This window comes from Lutra lutra, chromosome 18 (assembly GCF_902655055.1).
Source record: "Lutra lutra chromosome 18, mLutLut1.2, whole genome shotgun sequence".
NCBI lineage: Eukaryota > Metazoa > Chordata > Mammalia > Carnivora > Mustelidae > Lutra > Lutra lutra.
The window spans coordinates 14,359,868-14,382,968 of NC_062295.1; the positions used below are offsets into that span (position 1 = coordinate 14,359,868).

At 47.4% G+C, this 23,101-nt stretch overlaps 1 protein-coding gene across 2 annotated transcripts in view; it reads right to left on the minus strand.

The window, feature by feature from the left end:
• Nucleotides 1-3,081: 3,081 nt before the first annotated feature.
• The window catches only part of SYT17 (synaptotagmin 17), an 88,278-nt gene continuing 68,258 nt past the window's right edge, over nt 3,082-23,101 (minus strand). For both annotated transcript variants that reach the window (XM_047714449.1, XM_047714448.1), the window contains exon 8: nt 3,082-4,412. In XM_047714449.1, the coding sequence (XP_047570405.1) occupies nt 4,216-4,412 (197 nt within the window). In that variant the 3' untranslated portion in view covers nt 3,082-4,215. The remainder of the gene's footprint in view (nt 4,413-23,101) is intronic.

Below are 23,101 nucleotides of genomic sequence, written 5' to 3' on the forward strand. Positions count from 1 at the left end.
TATGGCCAGATGCTGATTACGTAATCCCACAAGCCTCAGTTTCCTCATCTGGAAAATGGGAACAATGCTTGCCCCATACAAGTGCTTAGAAGAGTGATTGACATGATAAGTGCTTAATACACATTAGCTGCCATTAGATCACGATGCAACCTTCGACAATACTGTAGAGGAAAGTATACAGTCGAGCGGTCAAACCACCTCCCAAAGAGTAACCACTGTCAACCTCGAGGGCGATGCTGTCCAGTTTTGTTTTCCTAGGCATTTATTTTTAGTTTTTAGATAATGGTGATCGTTCCTGAGTTGTTTTTTTTTTTTTAACACTTTATTTTTTTAAGATTTATTTGAGAGAGAGAGAGAGAGATTGCCCATGTGTGCATGGGGGCGGGGGGGGGGACAGAGGGAGAGAGCCTTCAAGCAGACTCCCCACTGAGCACGCAGCCTGATACAGGGCTCCATCCCACCACCCTGAGAGCATGACCTGACCCGAAATCAAGAGTCAGACACCTAACGGACGGAGCCACCCAGGCGCCCCTAAGATTTTAAGTCATCTCTACATCCAACACGGGGCTCGAACTCACAACCCCAAGATCAAGAGTCACATGCTCTACCGACGGAGCCAGACAGGCCCCCCAATCCCTGAGTTATTTTCAGTGGTCTTCTTGAACATAGAAAAGGGCAGGTAGCCCATTGACCGTGGAAGACAGGCCACCCAGGAAGGAAAGGAATCCTTCTTTCCTCCTCTGCTGTGATTCCCAGTGCTACGGAAGAGAATTATCAGAGCTCCAGACAGCTGTTCCTGGTGTGCTAGGATGCAGCATGTCTGAGCTGGCCTGGCAGAAGTCACAGGTTCCGTCACCTCCTGGGGGTGGACTGAAATCCCGAGGGGCCCTGGGGTCCCAAGAGACATGAGAACTCAAGGACTGGCTGTGGGAAAACAGACTCAGCTTTCAAACTTCACCCCACCGCTCCTGCCCACCTCCTCCTTTGAACTTGGGTCCAAAGATGGTGTGTAGATGGTCTATGACTCTCCTTTCCCACCTTCTATTTGAGGAGGAGGAGGAGGAGGTTGCTAATGAAAACAAGCAGGTAGCCCACGACAGGGCACCTGGAGCCCAAGTTTCTATAGAAACCAAGTCATTCCTTCACCTTCCAACACATTTCCCTCGTCTCCTGACAAGACTCTCTCCTTGGAGACGTGGACAGCTCTGACATCCATCCTACAACTGTCCCCTCCGGCCAACCAGCAAACATCACCTGATGTGCACCTCATAGGAAGAGCCAGCAGGTAGCTCATGTGAAGACTGTGCAGCCATTACCCAGGCTGGTCCTCGTATGAACCGTATGGGGTAACAACAGTCACCCGAGTTTCAGACAGGGAAGTCTAGCATGTGGTTAGCCATAGCAGCTTTGCACTCATCTTACACACAGACGGGGTGGCTTAACCGCCAGAATTCATGGTCTCACAGTTCTGGAGACCCGAAGTCCAAAATCAAGGTGTCCACAGGGCTGGTTCCTTCTGAGGGTTGTGAGTGACAGATCTGTTCTGGTCTCTGCCATTGTCTTGTAGACGGCCATCTTCTCCTGTGTCTCTGCCCATCATCTCCCCTGTGTGTCTCTGGGTCCTAGCCCCCCGACCCCAACCTTTTTTTTTTATAAGGTCACCAGTCATACTGGATTAGGGCCCCGTCAATGACCTCACTTTAACTTGACTACCTCTGTAAAGACCCAATCCCCAAAGAGGTCACACCCTGAGGTACCGGGGGTCAGGCTGCCATCTTTTTTGAGGGGCCACAGTTCAGCCCATAACAGGCTCTCGAGTCCCACAGGCCTGAATGGGTATCCTACTCTATCACTTACTGGCCTCATCTTCCGTGTGGGCTTCTGCATGAGGACTGCATGAAATGTTTGGCACTTCCTGTGGTGCTTAGTCAGCCCTCGTTACTACTGATGAGGGAGGCAGATGCTGGGGATTCTCCACCTCAGCTCTCAGGCCATCTGACTTTCCCCGTGGCTGTGGCACATGCAGACGCAACACCTGGATGAGAACCTGCCCCTCCAGCCCGCCACCCCGTTCTCTGCCTGGCGATTTCTTGGGGCTACTGAAGCTTGCTCGGCCCACACAGGACAGTCCTGAAGTGCCAGACATTTCACATCTCCAGGGGCAAACCTCAGGCCCTGAAACATAAGCACCGGGAGTTAAAATACACCCCAGCTTCCCTGTCATGATCATTCTCAAGTGTATTCTCCGGGGTCCCCGGCATGGCTGCACCCCCAGCTGCCCAGTGCTAGCCCAGGGAGCCTTCGTCTGCTTTTCTCCTTTCTCGGACTTGTACTTCCATTTAATGCTTCCTGGGGTCCCCTTCCCGGTAAACAAGCAGCACCCAAGTTCTTGTCTCAAGGTCTGCTTTCGATGTAACCTGAGATAACGAGAGAGAGTAGCTCAGAGAAGTTACATGGCTTGTGCAAGGATACAAGGTTAGGGGGGAGGTGAGTCCACGATTTGAACCACGGATATTTTGGCTCCAGAGCCCATGGGCTTGGTCACTGGTATTCCCTCCTCTCTAGTGCCCAATGCCTGCTATGTTCCTATCCCCTCATTCTCTTTGTTCTCTCGTGCTTTTATCCTCTTCTTTTTTTTTTTTTAATTTTTTTTTAAAGATCTTATTTGTTTATTTGACAGAGAGATTGAGATCACAAGTAGGCAGAGAGGCAGGCAGAGAGAGAGGGGGAAGCAGGCTCCCCGCTGAGCAGAGCCTGACACAGGGCTCGATCCCAGGACCCTGAGATCATGATCTGAGCTGAAGGCAGAGGCTTAACCCACTGAGCCACCCAGGCGCCCCTTTTATCCTCTTCTGTACAACCACGATAAGGAAGTCATTCTGTAGAAAAGGAAAATGGCTTCCTTCTTTTTCTCTTGAGAAACCTAACCTAACCTAGCCCTCCTGCCATCCCCCTTGACCTCCACACCATATCAGGGCTCTGAGTCATTGGGACGGTTTGTTATGCAGCAGTGGTAGAACAGAAACACCTTACACTCTTCACGCCCCAGGTTCAGGAAGAAAAAGATACTCAAATGCATGGCACAAATAAATAATCTTTAATTTCAATAAATAGCTCCCTGTTATACCAGACAAGAGGCTGTGGGAACGATCCAGAAGCATCCAACAGGGAGAGATATATTCTAACTACACTAATTCCTTAGCATGAGAAAAATGACTTTGGTTCACACACAAACAGAGATGCTCAGAGTATGACAAGGAAGGAGTCCTTTTGGATGGGAGTGTGGTGGCCATTTTAATCCAGGTAACTGCTTTTGCAAGTCTTCCATGTGCCACAATCACCATGAATCAGTCAAAAAAGGTTACTTTTGCTCTATCGTATTCTATTTACTTGACATACACACATGCTGTTATTGAAGGTGGGGCCTTGACAGACAGGAGGAAATCAGGTGAAATTTCACTGCGGGGGGAGCAGAGAGAAGAGAATGCTCAGGACTGAGGTCCTGCTGACCACCTTGCTCACTGGGAGGACACACAGGGACACACATGAGAATATTCCCCATGGGGAGGGTGGTTCTTAGGAACAAGCTAACACAAGGACAAATTCAGTCAAGCCAGGGAGGTTTCTTATACTGGAATATTTTTTGAGGCCATTTGGTTTCTCCAAATAGTCTGATCTACCACGTCCACTAAAGAGAAGACAAAGTACTTACACTTTCGGGGAAAGGTATCAGGTTTGAAGAACCCCAGGGAAGAGGAGCCCGTTCAGAAGCCACCCAATCGGCTGGTGTGCCTTTTGGGTGTGGGCGTTGGGCCTCCCACACACTGGCCAAGCTCCTGGAGAGTTTCATCTCGATGGAGGCTGGCACCCTTGGGGAGGTCCTTTCTCTGGCCTGAGGGTTTAAAGTGCATTTGGGGGAGGGGTATCAACAGTAGCAAGCACTGTCAGTAAGTCTCACAGCAGAGCCCACTCAGCTCATGACACAGAGATGGAGTTTCCAGAAAGTTCTCAGGCTTTGCTCATTGAGGGCAACCATTTTGTGTTCAATAGTCAGCTTCCTCTCAGTTCAGAGAGGATTGTGTGTGTGTGTGTGTGTGTGTGTGTGTGTGTGTGTGTGTGTGTGTGTTGTGTGGATGTCATAGGCATGTGACACGTTTTCTGTCTTAAATTTTTTTTTTTTTTTTAAACAAATGAAAGCTGCTTTTGCCGCAGCCCTCAGGTCACCTCCAGTGAGGCAGGAGACACGCGGTCACACTCGGCCCGGGACCTCAGGCTGTGCCACTGCTCCACGGCCGTGCGGTGAGTGTTTAGCATCCGCCGCCAGTGGTTGGATTCGGAGGGGCCCGAAGAGTACTGGCCGATGACAATCCTTCCGATGAAGTCATTGCTGCTCTTCATGTTGTGGCCAAACACTGGGGAGCCAGAGGGACGAGGGCGGCAGGGAGGAGGTCAGAGAAGGAGAGAAACGGAACAGGGAGGCGGGAACAAGACAGAGGTCGTTAGTCTACTCATTCCTCAACTGCAGACACTGGGCTCGTTGCTTTTAGGACATCATCGGTTTCCTTTCATGGTAAGAATGCCCCACTTCCCTCATCTCATGTGCCCGTAAGTCCCTTCACTCCAGGTATACCAGATGGTCGGCCGTTCCTCACCACGCCAGGCACATTCCCGCCTCCTGGCCTCCGCACTGACCGTTCCTGCTGCCAGACAGCTGCGTCCCCCACAACAGACAACTTTAAACTCACGACCATTGCCCTACCATGCTGTGTACAGAGCACTACAGCTGGGGAGTTCTACGGGGACAGTGAGCCATCACAGAGTCTGGGTGAGTAGTTAACCCGGGGTTTCTAAATGGCGGCCACCATGGACGTTCCTTGTCACAGGAGCTGTCCTGGGCACAATGCTGAGCAGCACCTCAGGCCTCTATGCACTCGATGCCATGAGCAACCCCCTCACCAGCTGTCACCATCCAAAATGTCTCCAGATGGGGCCCAATGTCCCCTGAAAGGCCAGTTTATGCTGGAGAAGGACCACTAGGTGAAGCCATGGGCCACAGGCCAGACATTCTCAGTGACCATTAGGCTAGCTCTGCGACCTGAGATAAGGGAAGGAATCTCCCTGAGACTCAGTTTCCTCCTACGTTAAAGAGGACTCTTGCCAGTACTTTACTTCAACTGTCACTGTGAGATTTTTGAGGAGACAATTTGTGTAATGTCTCAGCACACGGTACCTAGATAAGCACTCAGTGAAGGTTATACTGCGATACTACCCCAAATTTCTGTCTGGTGGAGCCTTTTATAAAAGAGGCTTTATGTTTCCCCTGTTCCAGGCAATGGAGGCAAGTTCCTGAGAGAAACGGCCATGGCAATTTCTTCTACCCCTTGTCGTACTGCGTGTCTCTTTGGAAGGCTTCTCTGTTAATTCCGATGCAAGCTTAATTTGCGTCTTTCAAGCCTAATGAGATGGTTAGCTTGATTTATCTTCCCAGCCAAATTCTGCCTAATTCTTTATCTGCGTGTGGGTAGTCCGGGCATGCCATCTCGCTAACAGGAAAGCAGGCTGCGTCTGTGTTATAAATGAAGGACTGCAGAATGGGAAATATCACAGATTCACCCAGCATGAGCCGAGCCAAAGCGGGCTGGATCCCAGGAGGGAAGCCGATTATCAAATAAACCAGCTAAAATATGCAGCCAAAAACAGAGTTTGAATGTTAATGAGCCTCTATTCTCCCCATGGGGCTCACATCAAGAATTCTAAATGATAAAATGGGGGAGGGGGTGAGTGGGGGGGAAGAAAAGAAAACTGGGAAAAAAAAAAAAAACCCCAAAAAGACCCAGGGTGAACAAGACTAGCCTGTACCAATCAAGCCCGCTACCACTCTGGTGTCCAGTACCTGTCAGCAACGTGGACAAAAATTGGACCGTGTATAGTTTTTGTAACTTGGTGAAGTGTTTGGTACGCACAGGGGGACCTTGTTTACATGAAAATCCCTTACAGAAGGGGAAAACTAGGACAGGAATCTTCGCTTAATAAAGAACATTACTAAGGAGCTCTCTGAGGCATTCCAAGGTGGTTTTTTGTTTTTTGTTTTTTGTTTTTTTTTTTTTTTGCTTTAAGATTTTATTTATTTATTCATTTGTCAGAGAGAGAGAAAGAGAGAGAAAGAGGGCACAAGTAGGGAGAAGGGCAGGCAGAGGGAGAAGCAGGCTCCCCACTGAGCAGGGAGCCTGATGTGGGGCTCCATCCCAGAACCCTGGGATCATGACCTGAGCTGAAGGCAGATACAACCGACTGAGCCACCCAGTCATCCCTTGAGGTTTTTTTTTTTTTAAAGGTAACACTCAGGTTTGTTTTGAACGACGCCCAGTGGGCAGTATAAGGTTTGAAAACAAGTTAGACGAAAATAAGTTACTGGAGTCCCCTTCTCTGTGGGCCTTAGTAAAGCAAGATCCTAGCAGGAGGCCATTCCAGGCTCTGTTTGGTGTTCTTCCTTGGGGGCAAAATGTTTTATCTTCCTATGCCTCTCCAAAGCTCAAAAATGAAAATGCAGAAACATCCTCAGAGATGAGTGTACTTTCCCCTTGGGAAAAAGGTTTTAGGAAAGGAAATCTCAAACACTCTCATGTATTGTTGGTGTAAAAGGAAGATGGTTCAACTTTTAGGAGAGGTTCACAGTAGCTACTCAAAATAAAAATGTTGTAATTTGTGATCCAGCAATTCTATTTCTAGGAATTTATCCCATAGAATTATCTGCACAAATGGACAAAGATATACATACAAGGATATTCTCTGAATATTAGATATTGGATAATATCTGGGTATTAGAGCCTCTAAGCTAAATCTGGTCCACTACCTGTGTTTTATAAATGAAGTTTATTGAACTCAGTCCAACCCATTTATTAACACAATGTCTACGGTTGCTATTACACTACAGAAGCAGAGTTGAATAGGTGCAAAAGAGACTGTGTGGCCCACAAAGCTGAAACTATTTTCTGTCTGGCGCTTTATGGAAAAGTTTGCCAACTCCTGCCCTAGAACATTGTGAGAATGAAAAATGTAAATGACAAAAAGTGTCCACAAAGAAGTGTACCTGTGGCTGTGGTGCCCTGTATGCCCCCTCAGCCCACCCTAGAGGCTATCCCCCCCAGCTCTCAAGCACCCAGAGCCCTCGCCAGTCTACACCAGCTATGCCTTATGGTGGAGTCTTTGGGCCACTCAACAGCAGTTTGACCGCTGCAGGGGATGGAGACTAGAGTCAGCCACTTGGATGCCTACGGGACAGATCACCTGATCAATATCCGATGCCAACACTTGTGTGAACCTCCCTAGATGGCAATCCTTCAAGTGTGTCTCCCCACATCATTCCTGGGACAATGAAGTGCTGTCCTCACAACTCCACTGGGAGAGGGAAACTGGAAATTCATTACCTGTTCTCTCCTGCACTCTGCCTTCTGTGCCTCTTTCCTTTGCTGATCTTGGTCTGTTTCCTTTTTCTGTAATAAACTGTAACCATGAGTGTAATAGCTTAGCTAAGTCTGTGAGTCCTTCTAGTGAATCACTGAACTTGATGGTCTAGGGATCTTCTAGGCTGCAGTGACCCACTCATCAAACATCCCCGATTGGCCTGCTTCCCTTTTCCATTCTCTTAGCAGTACTTCCTGGGGTGACCTCCTTGGTAGCCTACCTGAACCCAAGTCATTGTCTTAGGATCAGCTTTGGGACGCATCCAGACAAAGACTGGCGGAAACTAATTAAATAGTTTCTGATGTAATAATACCATGGAAACCAATGTTGCTGTCAAACGAGATATATATATATATATATATATATATATATATATATATATATATGAAATAGAAAAATCTCCAAGACATATTGCTAGGAGACAAAAGCAAGTTGCAAAATAGTATATATAAACACAATCTCTTTTTTGTTTAAAAAAAAAAAAAGTTAATATATAGAATAGAAAACTATCTGGAGGAATTTCACCAAACTGTTAAGAATGGCTCTCTCTAGGGAGGGGAAACAGGGAACTTTCTGCGTTTGGTATTATGCAAGTATGGTTTGCACTTTTTACAGCACATACCGTTTTGGAAAGAAAACAAAAGAAAAAAAAAGTTGTCACTAGAGAATTCACATCTAAATCGCCAGAAGGGAAAGAAGACTAAAAGGAAGTCTAATATCCTACGCTCCTTATCCCCACTTGCAAAGTTACTCGGTGTGGTGAATCACTTGGCCCTTGAAAGTTAGGAGCTCCTAAGTGATTCAGCCTTTCGATGGGAAGCAGTTGCGGCTGTGACCATCTGAGTTAATTGGCAGGCTTCGGCACTTGCAAATCGCTTGGTAAAGTTATGGCAATCTAACAGACTTTTAAAAATCAAACATTTGAAATTCAAGTTATAATAAAGTCCAAGCTGAATAACACTAATGACTTCTAGGATAAAAGTCCCCTGGGAGAATATCAAGATTTGCCATCACTGTAAATTCCAGGGAGCATGTTGCTGGAGAAATGGGGAATTAAAAGCGGGTATCTACAGAATCCAGAGAGGGGCTCAGAGATACAGTGCCAGAGACCCCTAGCCCTCCATTTGACAGATAAGGAAACCAAGTCACTGAGCTAGTTGGTGATACAACTTGAAGTATTTGCAGCAAATACCCGGGAAGGAAGCCAATTTTTTTGTCACTAGATCCCTACCGTCCTCCTCCTTAGAGACAATCACAATTAGAAATTTTGTCGCAAGGCATCCCCAAATATCCCTACTGGTGGTTACGGGGGACTCATTCTACTGCAGTCATAGTGTCATTGCAGGACCATGTACCCTAGTCATCTGGAAGCAGCTTCCCGACGACCTGCACAATCCAGAGAGCAGCATAAAGGCATTGCAACGATCAGAACAGGCTCAGAATTGGTGCACAAAACCCATGGAGAGGGCTCCCCATGTTTTCCCCGAGAACCTACATACTCTGAATAAACTTGCTCATCTCATTCCCCCCTCTGCAGTAATTAATTTTTTAATTTAATTTTTTTTCAAGATTTTGTTTATTTATTTGAGAGAGAAAGCACAAGCCAGGGGGAGGGGTAGAGGGAGAGAGACAAGCAGACTCCCCACCATGCAGGAGGCCCAAATTGGGGCTTGATCCCAGGACCCTGAGCTCACGACCTGAGCCGAAAGCAAGAGTTGGACACTTAGCTGACTGAGCCACCTGGGCACCCCAAGAAGTTTAAAAAGTACAGCAGAACAGGGCCATTTGGTGAAGGGGCAAACAGCCCTGTATTCCCTCACAGAGCCAAAGTATACTCAACCATATCATCATTTATTTTTATAGTCATGACTCAATCAGTCAGAAAGCTCAGGGCTCTGGTTAATGGGTCAAAGGACGTGTGACTAGTTCTCTATCAAACACAGCAAAAAAATGTGAAGCCTTTTTTAACATCAAAGGGGAGTGGATTCAGTCAGCTGAAGCTGTACTCACACAAAACCCTTTAGTGCCCCTTCCCCCAAGGTTACAGAGTAGAGCAACCCTCCCCACCCAGCAAGGCGCTCGGTTACTGGTCACTGTGTTCCCTCCCTAGCCTCAACAAATCTCAATTGCCCTGATGCAACAGTCTCAGAGGATGGCCCTCCGTGCAGACAGACAAGCCACCAACGTCCAGCTCTACCCTCGGGGCTTGGGTACTCCTGGAATATTCCACTTTCTGGAATTTAAGATTCAACTATCTCTAAAGAATGACCAATCTATTTCTGTGGCACCAATCACCATGCCAATTTAGGTGAGGGAAACCTCTTTGGCAAAACCAAAGCATGCTGAGAGGCACCCACTGGGCTCAGGGACCAGGCTTTGAAGGAGCGTGGAGACTAACACTGCTTTATTAAGCACCTACTATAGGGGTGCCTGGGTGGCTCAGTGGGTTAAAGCCTCTACCTTCGGTTCAGGTCATGATCCCAGGGTTCTGGGATCGAGCCCCGCATCGGGCTGTCTGCTCAGCAGGGAGCCTGCTTCCTCCTCTCTCTCTGCCTGCCTGCCTGCCTACTTGTGATATCTGTCTGTCAAATAAATAAAATCTTAAAAAAAAAAGTACCTACTATATATATATGGCCCGGGGCTAAGCACGTCATGTGGATTAACTTGCCAAATCTCCCTGTCCACCCTGTAGGGTCAGGTTTCTCACCTTGAGCACTACTGACATCTGGGGCCAGATCATTCTGGGTTGTGGGGCTGTTCTGAGTGGTGTCAGATGTTTAGGAACATCTCTGGAAGATGCCACTAGCCGTCCCCTCCCCAGCTGTGACAACTCAAAGGTATCTCCAGACATCACTGTTCATCCCACAGGAGCATCCCCTAACCCTTCACAGAGAACCACCACTCTAAGACAGCTGCTACCACCAGCCCATTTTACAGCTGAGGGGATGGAGGCCCAGGGCGGTGCAGAGAGAGAATGCCCACTGCTCCAGTCCAAACCTCGGTGCCCTGAGTGAGTCAGGGGCAAGCCGAGGCTTTCACATGTTGATACTTGCTGGGAAAATGAATCTGTCCTTCCCCGCAAGAGCTAAACTCTTTTGGTTGCTAATTTAGTTTGCCAAGGCAGCCTGTCTGGAAGGGAAGCTGGATGACTTAGCATGTGGGTGTCATAAACACTGCAAATTAAAAGGAAAAAAAAAAAAAAAATCTCAACAGCTCCCCATTTTGTATGTTTGGTTCCAAGGTAATACCCCCACATGCTTTGAGGCTGATGGCACAGTGCAGGGGTGCCCCAGGTCATAGTCAGAGCACCATCTCATCACAGGCCCCACTTGGGTACTGAGTTGCACTACTGGTCCATTTCTGGAAAAAAAAAAATGCGTGAAGCCTGCAAAAAGCTGTTCCCCAGTCTTCCCTAATTCCTCAGCTTGGAGGGATCCCCACACTTCATCTGGATTTTCAAGAGTTATCTCAACCCTCAGAAAAGCCCCATAGCAAAGTCTTTGTCCCTCTTCCTCCTGTGCCTCCTCTCCAGAAGCCAGCTCAGATACACCCCAACAAAGATGGTACCCATTCTCTTCTCAACTTCTGCAAAACTTTCTCAGCCTATAACACTCCCTCTTTTTTTCTTCTTCTCTCTGAAAGCCAGACGCTGTTTCAGGTGTTTCTTCAAATCAAGGTAAATCATAGCCTCTGCCTGGGCCTTAGTTTCCCATTTACACAACGGGTGGGTTCATGTAGGTTTTTTTTTTGTTTTTTTTTTGTTTTTTTTTTAAAGATTTTATTTATTTATTTGACAGAGAGATCACAAGTAGGCAGAGAGGCAGGCAGAGAGAGAGGAGGAAGCAGGCTCCCTGCCGAGCAGAGAGCCCGATGCGGGGCTCGATCTCAGGACTCTGAGATCATGACCTGAGCCGAAGGCAGCGGCTTAACCCACTGAGCCACCCAGGCGCCCCTCATGTAGGTTTTAAGGCCCTCTTCAACTCTAACATTTCTTTCGTTCTAAGAAGTTTCATCCATGAGTTCAGAGTGAGGTTTCACATTTCTGACTATGAGAACTGATCAATGTTCTTATATGATTTAACTTTTCCCCAGAATTTATTCTGAAATGTGATAGGACATGAGGATCTTCTAAATAGATCTATTTATCCCATAGCTATCTATTGTCCCTGAATGTTATTTCCCTATTACTTTATGATGTATGTTAATTAAAATTTTTATATATAATATTTATTTTTGAGCCACATTTTTGCATTAATCTGTCTTTATATCAGCACCATAATATTTTAATGATTGTAGTTTTATAATATCTTATAATCCAGAGGGCAATTCTCCCCCCCAATACTCTTATTTCTCACAAATATTATTTCTGATGAAATTTATAATCATTTTTCATAGTTTTCCCTTTCATAGTTATTAACTTGGCTCTCTGTACATTATGTTTAGTTAACAAAACTAATGTATGGGGGCACCTGGGTGGCTCAGTGGGTTAAGCCTCTCTGCCTTTGGCTCAGGTCATGATCTCAGGGTCCTGGGATCGAGCCCTACATCCAGCTTTCTGCTCAGCAGGGAGCCTGCTTCCTCTTCTCTCTCTGCCTGCCTCTCTGCCTACTTGTGATCTCTCTCTCTGTCAATGAAGAGTTTAGGAAACAGTATTATTGTAATTAAAAATCAGCAATTACCAGGGCCCCTGAGTGGCTCAGTTGGTTGAGGGTCTGACTCTTGACTTTGGCTCAGGTCAGGATCTCAGGGTCATGACATTGGGCTCTGCACTGGGTGTGGAGTCTGCTTAAGAGTCTCTCTTTAGGGGCGCCTGGGTGGCTCAGTGGGTCAAGCCGCTGCCTTCGGCTCAGGTCATGATCTCAGGGTCCTGGGATCGAGTCCCACATCGGGCTCTCTGCTCAGCAAGAAGCCTGCTTCCCTCTCTTTCTCTCTCTCTGCCTGCCTCTCCGTTTACTTGTGATCTCTCTCTGTCAAATAAATAAATAAAATCTTTAAAAAAAAAAAAAAAAGAAAAAAAAGAGTCTCTCTTTAAAAAAAAAAAGTTTTCTTTCCCTGTCCCTCTGCCCCTCCCCCGCCACCCCCCTCTTGCTCATGTGTACACACACACATGCTCTCTCTCACTCTCTAAAAAAAAGAAAAAAATCAGCAATACCAAATCCTGAGTCCTACATGCTAGGCACTGAGAAAAGTAGTTTATATACATTTTTTCACTCAATCCACACCACAGTCCTATTAGGGAAGGTACCACTTATATCCTTTTGCAGACGGAGAATGTGAAGCTTGTAGGGGTTCGGAGGTTGAGTGCCCAAGGTCACAGAGCCGGCATGCGGCATAGTATGGACACTCAGAGCCCCGCAACGCTTTTCCTTCTCTTATCTCAGATCTCACTGATCCGGCTGTATGACAAAAACAAGACCTGGAGCAGAAATACATTGCACGCATGTGTGTCAGAAGGGGAGTGAGCCCCCCAGGATGGCCTGTTGGGCAAGAGGTGTCAAGAGTCAGACTGAGCCTCGGAAACCCCTCATGAAGAGCCCACGTTAGAGACTGTCCCATTGTCTCTGCGGGGCCCACCAGGGTCAGGTTTGCCTCCATCATCTGAATGGCCTCTTCTTCAGCTGGCCAGCAGACACAAAAGCTGTCTTATGTCTCCAGACTAGTGCTATGAAAACTGTCACACTAGCGCCTAACGCTTACATAGCGCTTATCACGTGTCAGCCCCCGTTCCATGGATTCGCGATGACACCAAATGATTTTATCCACATGTCTATTCACAAGGAAGTCAATCATTATCTCTTGGGTCTAGAGGTCACACACCACCATCCTGGCCTGCTTTCCTGACCAGGGGCTGGAGAGAGCCCTGAGCACGGGCTGGGATGTTACCTCGACTCACTGGGTTTGCCTTCAGTCCTCTCACCCCACTGAAAGCACAAGGCCCAGAGGACAGGCCTCTTGTGGCCAGGTCTTTAGGAACTACCACTGGCTTAAAGTGAGTTGTTTGATTCCTTTAACACAGGGGTTCTCAGCTGGCCACATCCTGCTCCCCAAATTTACTGTGTAGGAGACACTTGGACTGTCACCACTGGAGAGGAGATGCTGCTCGCCATCCTACCATACTCAGGACAGCCTCACAATAATCTACCCGCCCCAAATGTCCACAGGCAATGGGGCTGAGAAATGCTGCCTTCAGGGGAAAGCATGCGACCTGGGGTTTCCCTTCATTAATCCACCACCATGAATAGGGGAGTGGAGGAAGAGGTCTTTGAGGGCTGTCGCCGTGGCTTATGGATTAGGTCTCTTCTCCCTTCCTCAAAATACAGGAGTCAAGACTGAAATTCCTTTTGGGGCGCCTGGGCGGCACAGTCAGTCAAGCGCCTGACTCTTGGCTTCGGCTCAGGTCATGAGATCGAACCTGAAAGGGCTCCAAATTCAGGACAGAGTCTGCTTGAAGCTCTCTCTCCCTCGGCCCTTCCTCCCCCCCTCTCTAAATAAAATAAAATAAAATAAATCTTTAAAAAAAAAAAGATTAAAATCCCTTTTAAAATTCCCTTGGACCACGGCTGGGCCGTTTCTTTACTCCTGTGTGGAAACTGAGCCATGCGGAGCCTGCGTTTATCAAGACGACATATGGGTTGAAGCATCACTTTCAGATCTGAATCACACCGTCTAAAAGGAAGCATTTAGAAGTGTGACGATAACGTAATGTGCTTGTTTTTACACGAACAACCAAAATTTGTCTGTCTGAAAGAGGACCATCCTTGTACACTTGTCTCAGAGACGCTGGCATTGCTCGGGGGGAAATACTACAAACCAGCGTCAGAGCCTGCTGCAAGACACCTGTTGAAGCTTCCGGGGGATAATTAACCAAATCTTCCCCCTCTCTGTCCCCTGAAGTAACTGAGAAACAACTGGGAAAACAAAGGAGAAAGATCGCAGACATGTGAATCCCTCGGAAGGCTCTTAAAAAAATACTAGTGCCCAGACGCCAGCCCAAGAGGTTCTGTTGATGGGTTTGGGGAGCAGGGGACTGGATGTCAGTGTTTTTCACATGCTCCCCGGGGAGTCTCATGGGGTCAGGTTAGGTACACTGTGTTGGCTGCAGAACAATGTTATCAGTAGGATTGGTAGTTCAGCTAGATTGTAGGAAGGGGCCTGACCCTAGTGTTTGTTCCCCTGGAATTAAACTTCTCTGACCAAACACAGTGCAGGCCTCATCGGGGCATGGGCAGGCCTGACCAGCAAGCTCAGGGAAGGAGCTACAGAGAATGTTCTCCATTGTGGGCATGTAGGTCCCAGCGAGAAGAGGAGGGCTAGGAGAACCTGAACACCTTAATCCCACCCAGCAGAAGACCGTGGACCTTCAGATGGAAAGCTTACCAGGGCCCCAGGCAGGTAAGTCGATTCCTCCCTGGGCAAGTAAATACAAGATAACAGAGAATAAAGCAAATAGTAAAATGAATAGGGGCGCCTGGCTGGCTCAGTCCATTAACCGTCTGCCTTTGGCTCAGGTCATGATCCCAGGGTTCTGGGATCGAGTCCTACACTGGGCTCCCTGCTCAGCGGGGAGCCAGCTTCTCCTTGTCCTTCTTCCCCTCCTCCTTCCTCATGCTCTCTCTCTCTCTCTCAAATAAATAAATAAAATCTTAAAAAAAAATCAAATGAATAAAGCAAGCCCAGAGGTGTTACTTTAGTACAAGGTAGGCAGACTTTTACCATAAAGAGCCAGACGGTAAAGATTTTAGGCTTCAAGGGCCACCTAGAGTCTCTGTCCCAACTCCTCTGCCACTGTAGAAGAAGCCACACCCTATATGCAACTGAATAGGCATGGGAGTGACATAAATATATATATTTGGTCTCTGCCCCCACTTCCTGACACAGAGCTCCTAAAATCCTTGTAATTTCCTAAGTGACAGGGGTGATAAGAGCATCTTGTGTTATAATATTTGGTCTTAGTCCTGGGTTCATGTCCCAGGAGTTTCTAAGTCCCATGGAATCTTCAAGTGATGCATATCCTCCCGTATACTAATGAGATGGTCGGTGGCAGAGGTCACCAGATAGTTTCAGGATGGGAGCTGGCTGCCCGAAAGACCAAGGCATGATTAGAGGGTTGGACCTTTCGGCCCATTCCAACCCCCAGCCTCCAGAGAGAGGAGGGGGCGGGAGATGGACTTAATCACCAATAGCCAATGGTTTCATCAATCATGCCTATGTAATGATTTTCTGTACGCTAAACTTCAACAAAAAGTCGGCTTTAAAAAACAGAAGAATGGGACTAATGTTTGCAACTGATCTTGAAATGCTTGAAAAAAATATGAACTGAGAGATAGAGGGATGGATAGATGTGTGGTAAAGCAAAGAACAAAATATTCATTGTAAAATCTAGGTGGTGGGAATATGGGTGTTGACTGAATAGTTCTTCAATATTTTTTTGAAGGTTCTCCATAAAATGTTGAGATGGTAAAAAACGAACACACAAACTCAACTGTTTCACTTTCATAGCTGTTAATCTGTTTTGTTTTGTTTTTTTAAGTAGGTTCCATGCCCAATGTGGGGCTTGAACTCATGACCCTGAGGTTAAGAGTCCCATGCTCTACTGACTGAGCCAGCAAGGCACCCCCATTAATCTGCTTCTTTATGCCAGATAAGTATCAGTTTTTAGGTCTGCGTGGTTACCCCATCCACACACTGATCTTGGAGTTGTTGGATCCCAGACCAGAAGGGAACCTGGTGAGCCATTGGGGACACAGGAATGAACAAGGCTTCCCTACCTGGAGAGATGCCGAGCAGCTCCTGGTGGGTCCTGCTAGGTTATCCCAATGACCACAATAACCAGACCACATGTGGCCAGAAACACTGTCCTGGGCCTGAATGGAAGGGTCCAGCACCCTGATGTTCTGTCTGACCGCAACAGCAAACAAAAGATTCAAGTCTACTTTGGACCAATGAGCACAATGGATCCTGCTCGGGCACACCCCTCCCTTCCACGCCTTCCTCCTTCCACAGGTAAAGCACATGAAAGATGTCCCACACCATGAGTCATCCAAGAAATGCAAAATAAAATTACATCCACATGTTTTATTTAAAAAAAAAAAAATTTTCGGGGTGCCTGGGTGGCTCAGTGGATTGAGCCGCTGCCTTCGGCTCAGGTCATGATCTCAGGGTCCTGAGATTGAGCCCCGCGTCGGGCTCTCTGCTCGGTGGGGAGCCTGCTTCCTCCTCTCTCTCTGCCTCTCTGCCTACTTGTGATCTCTCTTTCTCTGTCAAATAAATAAATAAAATCTTAAAAAAAAATTAATAAAAAAAAATTTCCCCTTGGTTTTGTTTACTGAAGTATTTTTTTTCCTAGAATAAAATCCACCCATTTTAAGCACACAATTGGATGAATTCTGATGATTGATGGAAATATGTAACTACCACTACAATCAAGATAGAGTTCTCTCCCTAAAAAAGTTCTCTCTTAGAAAAAACCCCCAAAAAACCCTCTTCCCTGACCCCAGTGGGCCGAGTTTCATTGTCACTAGAAATTCATAAAAATAGGATCATATAGTATAGACTCATTTGCACTCACTTAGCTTACTGTTTCTGAAATTCAGCTGTCTGTATGTGTATTCGTATTTTGTTCTTTTTTATTGCTGAGTAGGATTCGAAGATACAATGTATCACAATTGCTTTATTCATCCAAGATGGGCACTGGGTTTATTCAGTCAATAATGGGCATTGGGGCTGTTTTCAGTTTTTTGCCCATTACAAATAATGCTGTTAGGAACATAGATGTACACGACCTTGTTGGACACCTGTTTTCAAGTCTCCTGGGTAAATCCCTTCTACTTCCAGCAGCATCGCTGGTTTGTATGGTCAATGTGTATCTAACTTTATAAGGTCATGGCATCCTGCTTTCCAACGTGCTTATCGCCATCTGCCATTCTCACCTGAAATATAGTAGAGTCCTAGCGGTCCCACGTCCTCACCAACACTTGGAATTTTTTATCTTTACACTTAACTGTACTAGTGGGTTTGCAGTGGATCTTACTGTGGTTTTACCTGGCATTTCTCTCTTTTCTTTAAGATTTATTTATCTGACAGAGAGAGAGAGAGAGAGTGCACCAGCAGAGGGAGCGGCAGGCAGAGGGAGAAGCAGGCTCCCCACTGAGCAGGGAGCCCGATGTGGGGCTTGGTCCCAGGACCCTGGGATCATGACCTGAGATGAAGGCGCAGGTGCTTAATCGGCTGAGCCACCCAGGCGCCCCTTTACTTTGCATTTCTTTTTTTTTAAAGATTTTTATTTATTTATTTGACAGATCACAAGTAGGCAGGAGGCAGGCAGAGAGAGAGAGGAGGAAGCAGGCTCCCCCCGCTGAGCAGAGCCTGATGTGGGACTCAATCCCAGGACCCTGAGATCATGACCTGAGCAGAAGGCAGAGGCTTTAACCCACTGAGCCACCCAGGCGTCCTACTTTGCATTTCTAATGACTAATGAAGTATAGCATCTTTTCAGGTGTTTCTTTGCCACTGCTGCATCTTCTTGAGAAGTGCATCTGTTCAAATCTTTGCCCACTTTTTACTGGATCCTGGACTGTTTATCTTGTTCCTGAGTTACTCAAGTTCTTTATATATTCTGGATATAGGCTCTTCATTGGATATGCTTTACAAAAAATTTCTCTTGAGATGTGCTTTGCTCTTTTATTTTCTTAACTACATCTTTCAAAGGCAAAAGTTTTACATCTTGATCAAGTCCATTTATCACGTTTTCACTCATTTCAAAATAAAATAATTGCACACCCTGGGCTTCTGAAGCCAGGGACCAATGTGGAACTGCTTTGCCTAGGCCAACTGAGAGATGAAAAACTAATCTAAGACAGATCTGGGGGTGGGGGGGGTCAATGAATGCCTGTGATTTTTTTCCCCCATATATGTGAAGTATTATACAATACAGAATTAAAAATCAAAATGCTTTTTAAAGGTAAAAATTAACATCTCATAGTTGTTCAACACTTCATAATCTTCAAAGTTTGTTTATTTCTGCCTTACAAGAATCCTTTTTTGGGGGGGAAAGGAGTTGGGGCCTTCGTGGGCCAAAAAGGCGTAAATAATTCGCCAAAGTCATCTGTTTCAAATGCATACTGCAAGAAGACACAACAGTAAAAATTGTTGCCACTTTTTCAGGGGGACTTCAAATTTTTTTTTATTAATTTATTTATTTTAGAGAGAGAGAGAGCAGGGGGAGGAGCAGAGGGAGAGGGAGACAAGCAGACTCCCTGCTGAGCAGGAAGCCCAATGTGGGGCTTGATCCCAGGACCCCGAGATCATGACCTGAGCCAGAACCAAGAGCTGGATGCTTAACCACCTGAGCCTCCCAGATGCCCCTGCACTACCCATCTTGACAACAGCTATCCAAATGGACAAACATACATGCTTCAGCCAAGCAAGCCCATCGGTGTGTTTTTAGCTCAAGGTACACTGAACATACCCACAGAGACATGCCGAGGGTGCCCACCCCAGTAATGTTCCTAAAGGGCAAAAAAAACTCTGGAACGAATCCCAGTGTTACCAACAGGGGACTAATTAAATACATTCTTCAACTCCTGGACTTAATGAAATATCACGCGGTCATTAAAAATAATGAGGGGGAATGTGCACTCCGTGTCAGCCACACTGATCTCCCTGCTCTCTCCCTCCCACCTAAGAGCTCTGGCCCTTGATATTCTTTTTGGCTGCAATGCTCTTCCCACATCCACGTCCACGTGGCCCATCTCCGACCTCCTTCCCATCTTGGCTCCAATGTCACCTTCTCCACGAGGCCTGGCCATCTTAGAAAAAACTGCCACCCTCCCCCCAACCTTCACTATTCTCTGCCCTCCCTTCTGTTTCCTCCTTAGCACGGAACTGCACCATACAGTTATTTGCTTTGTTTACTACCTGACTTCCCACATTCAAGAAGTCATCTGATGAAACCAGGATTGTTGTCTCATTTGCTCACTATTGTATCCACAGCACCTGGCCTGCATATGTGTAAACATGCTAGCATGGAACGATATCCACGATCTAGTGTATGAAAAGAGCAAGCTGCATAAAAGTAGATCTATTCTGGACACTAACACTAGCAGACAGAGATACACACATAAACACACACTCGTGTATACCTGCCCCCATACATACGAACGCACGTGCACATATTCACACACAGAGAAATGTATCTTCCTAGAGCGAAGGCTTGTGAGGAGTGATTACCTTTACGTAGGAAGAATTAGGGATTTTTACTTTTTATTCTACTCTCTCCTACATGGTTGCACTATATACACACATATATTCATACGTAGGTATATATGTCTGTATAAATATATATTCCTTATCATAACAACACTGAAAAGCCGCCAGAACCCCTTTTTCCCTTATAAACCCTCGGTGTCACCATATGCAGGTGACAGGCACCCATAAGCCACAGGTGGGGAGGGGCAGAAACCAGATTTAAACATCCTGAGCGGGCTCCCCACCCCCTCTCCCACGGAGCCAGGCTGCAGGCCATCTGTCCAGGTCACACCACCGGGGAGACGGGCTCGTGAGCCAAGCGGGAAGGTTCTGTCTGCCCAAATTCTTATGGAAGCTGGGAAGCCATTTGAAAAATCTGCACAGATGAGCACAGATTCCCTCGGGTTTCTGCCCCTGAATTCTTCACACTCGGGCAGCCAATGAAAAACTGCTAGAAATGCAGAGAGGAGAACAGGCCATCGGGAGAATCAACAAGCCACTGAGAGGGGCAGGACTGGGGCAGGACTGGGGCAGACTGGCTCGGAGCCGGCACCCCCTCGCTGACCCTGCTCCACAGACTCGGAGACCAGCAGAGACCACTGCCCAAGCTCGGGGGTGTCGCCACTGCGGGGTGGGGGTGATGGCTGGTCCATGCACTGTGGGATGTGAGCAACATCCTTGACCTCGACCCACTACATGCCAACAGCACACCTGGAGTTGTGACAACCACGAACGCTTCCAGACGCCGCTGGGGGACAACATGAGCCCAGCCGAGGACCCCGGGCCTGACGACTTGCCCACGTCAGCAGTGCCCAGCACTTCACAGCTTAAAGGTTATGTGGCGAATTCACTAGGAGGACCACTCTTGTCAGGCAGAAGTCCCCGAGGCTGGGGACACTCACGGCGAACTCAGGGGCAGCGGGGGCTCGGGGAGGCAGTGGACCAGGCTTGTTCGGGGCCCAGGATGGCTTTTATTTGCCCCCTTGGGTAGCTACGGCAGAGGTGGCTGTGAGGTCACCAAAGTCTTTTCTTCCCAGACTATAAAGCCAGCCTACCCCGCAGGGAGTTGTAGCCGAGAGGGTCAGAGTGGAAGTGGAAGGGATATTCCCAACTTCTAGACCCAGCCTGTTAAAACTTCCCATACAATCCTCCCCTCTCTCCCTCTGCTAACCACCAGCTGGGGCGAAAACTTCCAAGGCCCAAAAAGATGGCAGAGCCACAAACCAGACAGGGCCTGGCTCCCTGAGTCCTTGCATGGAAGGCCACTCGTGGAAGGCCCCACAGACACCAGTGCACGACCAAGAGATCAGCTTTGATGGTGGTAAACACCAAAACAGCACGGCCAACCCGCGACAGCAGCCTTCCCTGACCTCAGCTAACACAGGAACGTCAAACAAGTCAGCTGAGTTTGTTTCCTCCTCTGTAAAATGGGTATAACACTGGTACCTCTCTCATTCAGTTGTTGTGAGGATCAACTGAGAGAGTCCTTGGGACTGTGCCTGGACTTACTAAGCCTTAATGGAGGGTGCCTCTATTATGAGTGAGAAGACGACGTACCCCCGAATCCCTGCCCTTCCCATTACCCCTTCTGTGACCTCTTTTCTGAGTCACACTCAATAACCTGGGAAAGAATGATTTGCTTCAGTCCTCAAATGCCTTAGCGACATACAGAGGCTTTAGGGAAACTTCTGGTAGTAAGGCTGGGGGCCCTTATTTTCTCACACAGCTGTCCATGCATGTCTGAAGCGTCCTGGCTCCTCCTTACCAAAGACACCACTGAGAGGCCAAGGTGACCTTGAACAAAAATTGAAGAGGATCCCACAGACGAATCAACCGTAAGGCCGTCTTTCTTTTGCTTTCTCCACCCCTGATAAAATTAAGCAAGATAAAACCTAAAAGCAGAGCACCTGGGGGGCTCAGTCAGTTAAGCGTCTGCCTTCCTCTCAGGTCATGATCCCAGGGTCTGGGGATGGAGCCCTGGTCAGGCTCCCTGCTCAGTGGGGAGCCTGCTTCTTCCTCTGCTGCTCACCCCGCTAGTGCTTGTGCTCCCTCTCTTGTCCTCTCAAATAAATGAATAAAAATCTTAAAAAAAAATTCTTAAAAAAACCTAGAAGCAAACACATAACAACTTTGGCCCCAAGCCAGCGGACAGTCTTCCTGGGCCTGTTCTGTAACTCAGGATCACAAAGACAGTGGCCATGAGTTAAGCCCCCAAAGACCCTGCCTCCCCTGGCCAGTGCGGGGGCACCACACGGAGCGGGAAGGCCGACCCCTGTGCCCACTCTGCTGATTCTTCACCCACCTGTTTGTGGGCGAATAATGCCCCCGGCTAGGCAGTCTCTAGAGATGATTGCCATTATAAGCCAACGACTTCCTGCTTTTAGTGTGGGGGCTGGGAGCTAGGCAGAAACCCAGGGGAGCAGTTTTCACATCAACTTACATGCAGGGAAAGAGAAAATTACACCCACTGAGCATCTGCTATGTGCTAAGTATCCCCACACACATATTATCTCACTCCTTCGTGAAGGCAGAAGCCACATCTGTCATGTTCACTAGTTTCTCCAGTGCCTAACAGTCTTAGGCACACAGTAGGTGTTCACTAAATACTTGTCATCTGAGCTTACCATGACCCCTACTTATTGCTCTGACCTCATGTGTAATTTACTCCCTGCATTAACTATGCTCTGGCCACTTTCACCTTTTTACTCACTCCGGCCCCAGGGCCTTTGTACTTGCCAGTTCCTCTGCCTAGAATGTTCCTCTCCCCGATCTTTGCACAGCTGGCCCTTTCTCAGCTTATATTGCCCAGTTTAAAGGGATGCTCCAGCCCCTGTCACCACACTCCATTACTACTTAGGTGTTGATTTGTCTCACCCCAACTAGCATGCCAGTATCAAGGAAGGATTAATTATTTCTGCCTTTCTGCTATTTTTCCAGCAACTAGGCACTGCACTTCAACATAATAGGGGCCTGATAAATATTTGAGGCTGTGTAACTCAGTGATTGAGATCCCAGATTCTGGACCCACATCACCTGACTTTGAATCCTGACCCCAGGTCCTGGGGCACGCTACTCCTCCGAGCACTGCCTCAGTATCCCCATTCATAAAATGATGGTAATTCCTACATCACAGGGCTGCTATGAGGATTAAATGAATTAATGCATATATGTCTGCTGTCATTGTTAGAGACAGAATGAGCCACCTCAAGGTAGATCTTAGATGCGTCCAAAAGACAGAAAACGCAGGCTCCACGAGATGAAAAGGTCCTGCTTGAGATGATTCAGCAACCAAGCTCTTTCGGACCTAGTCCTCTGACATCTAAGCCAAAGCTATTTTCACAAGGTTTCCCTGAGATGTAGGGAGAGAAATGACACCCAGCCGGTGCCCCAC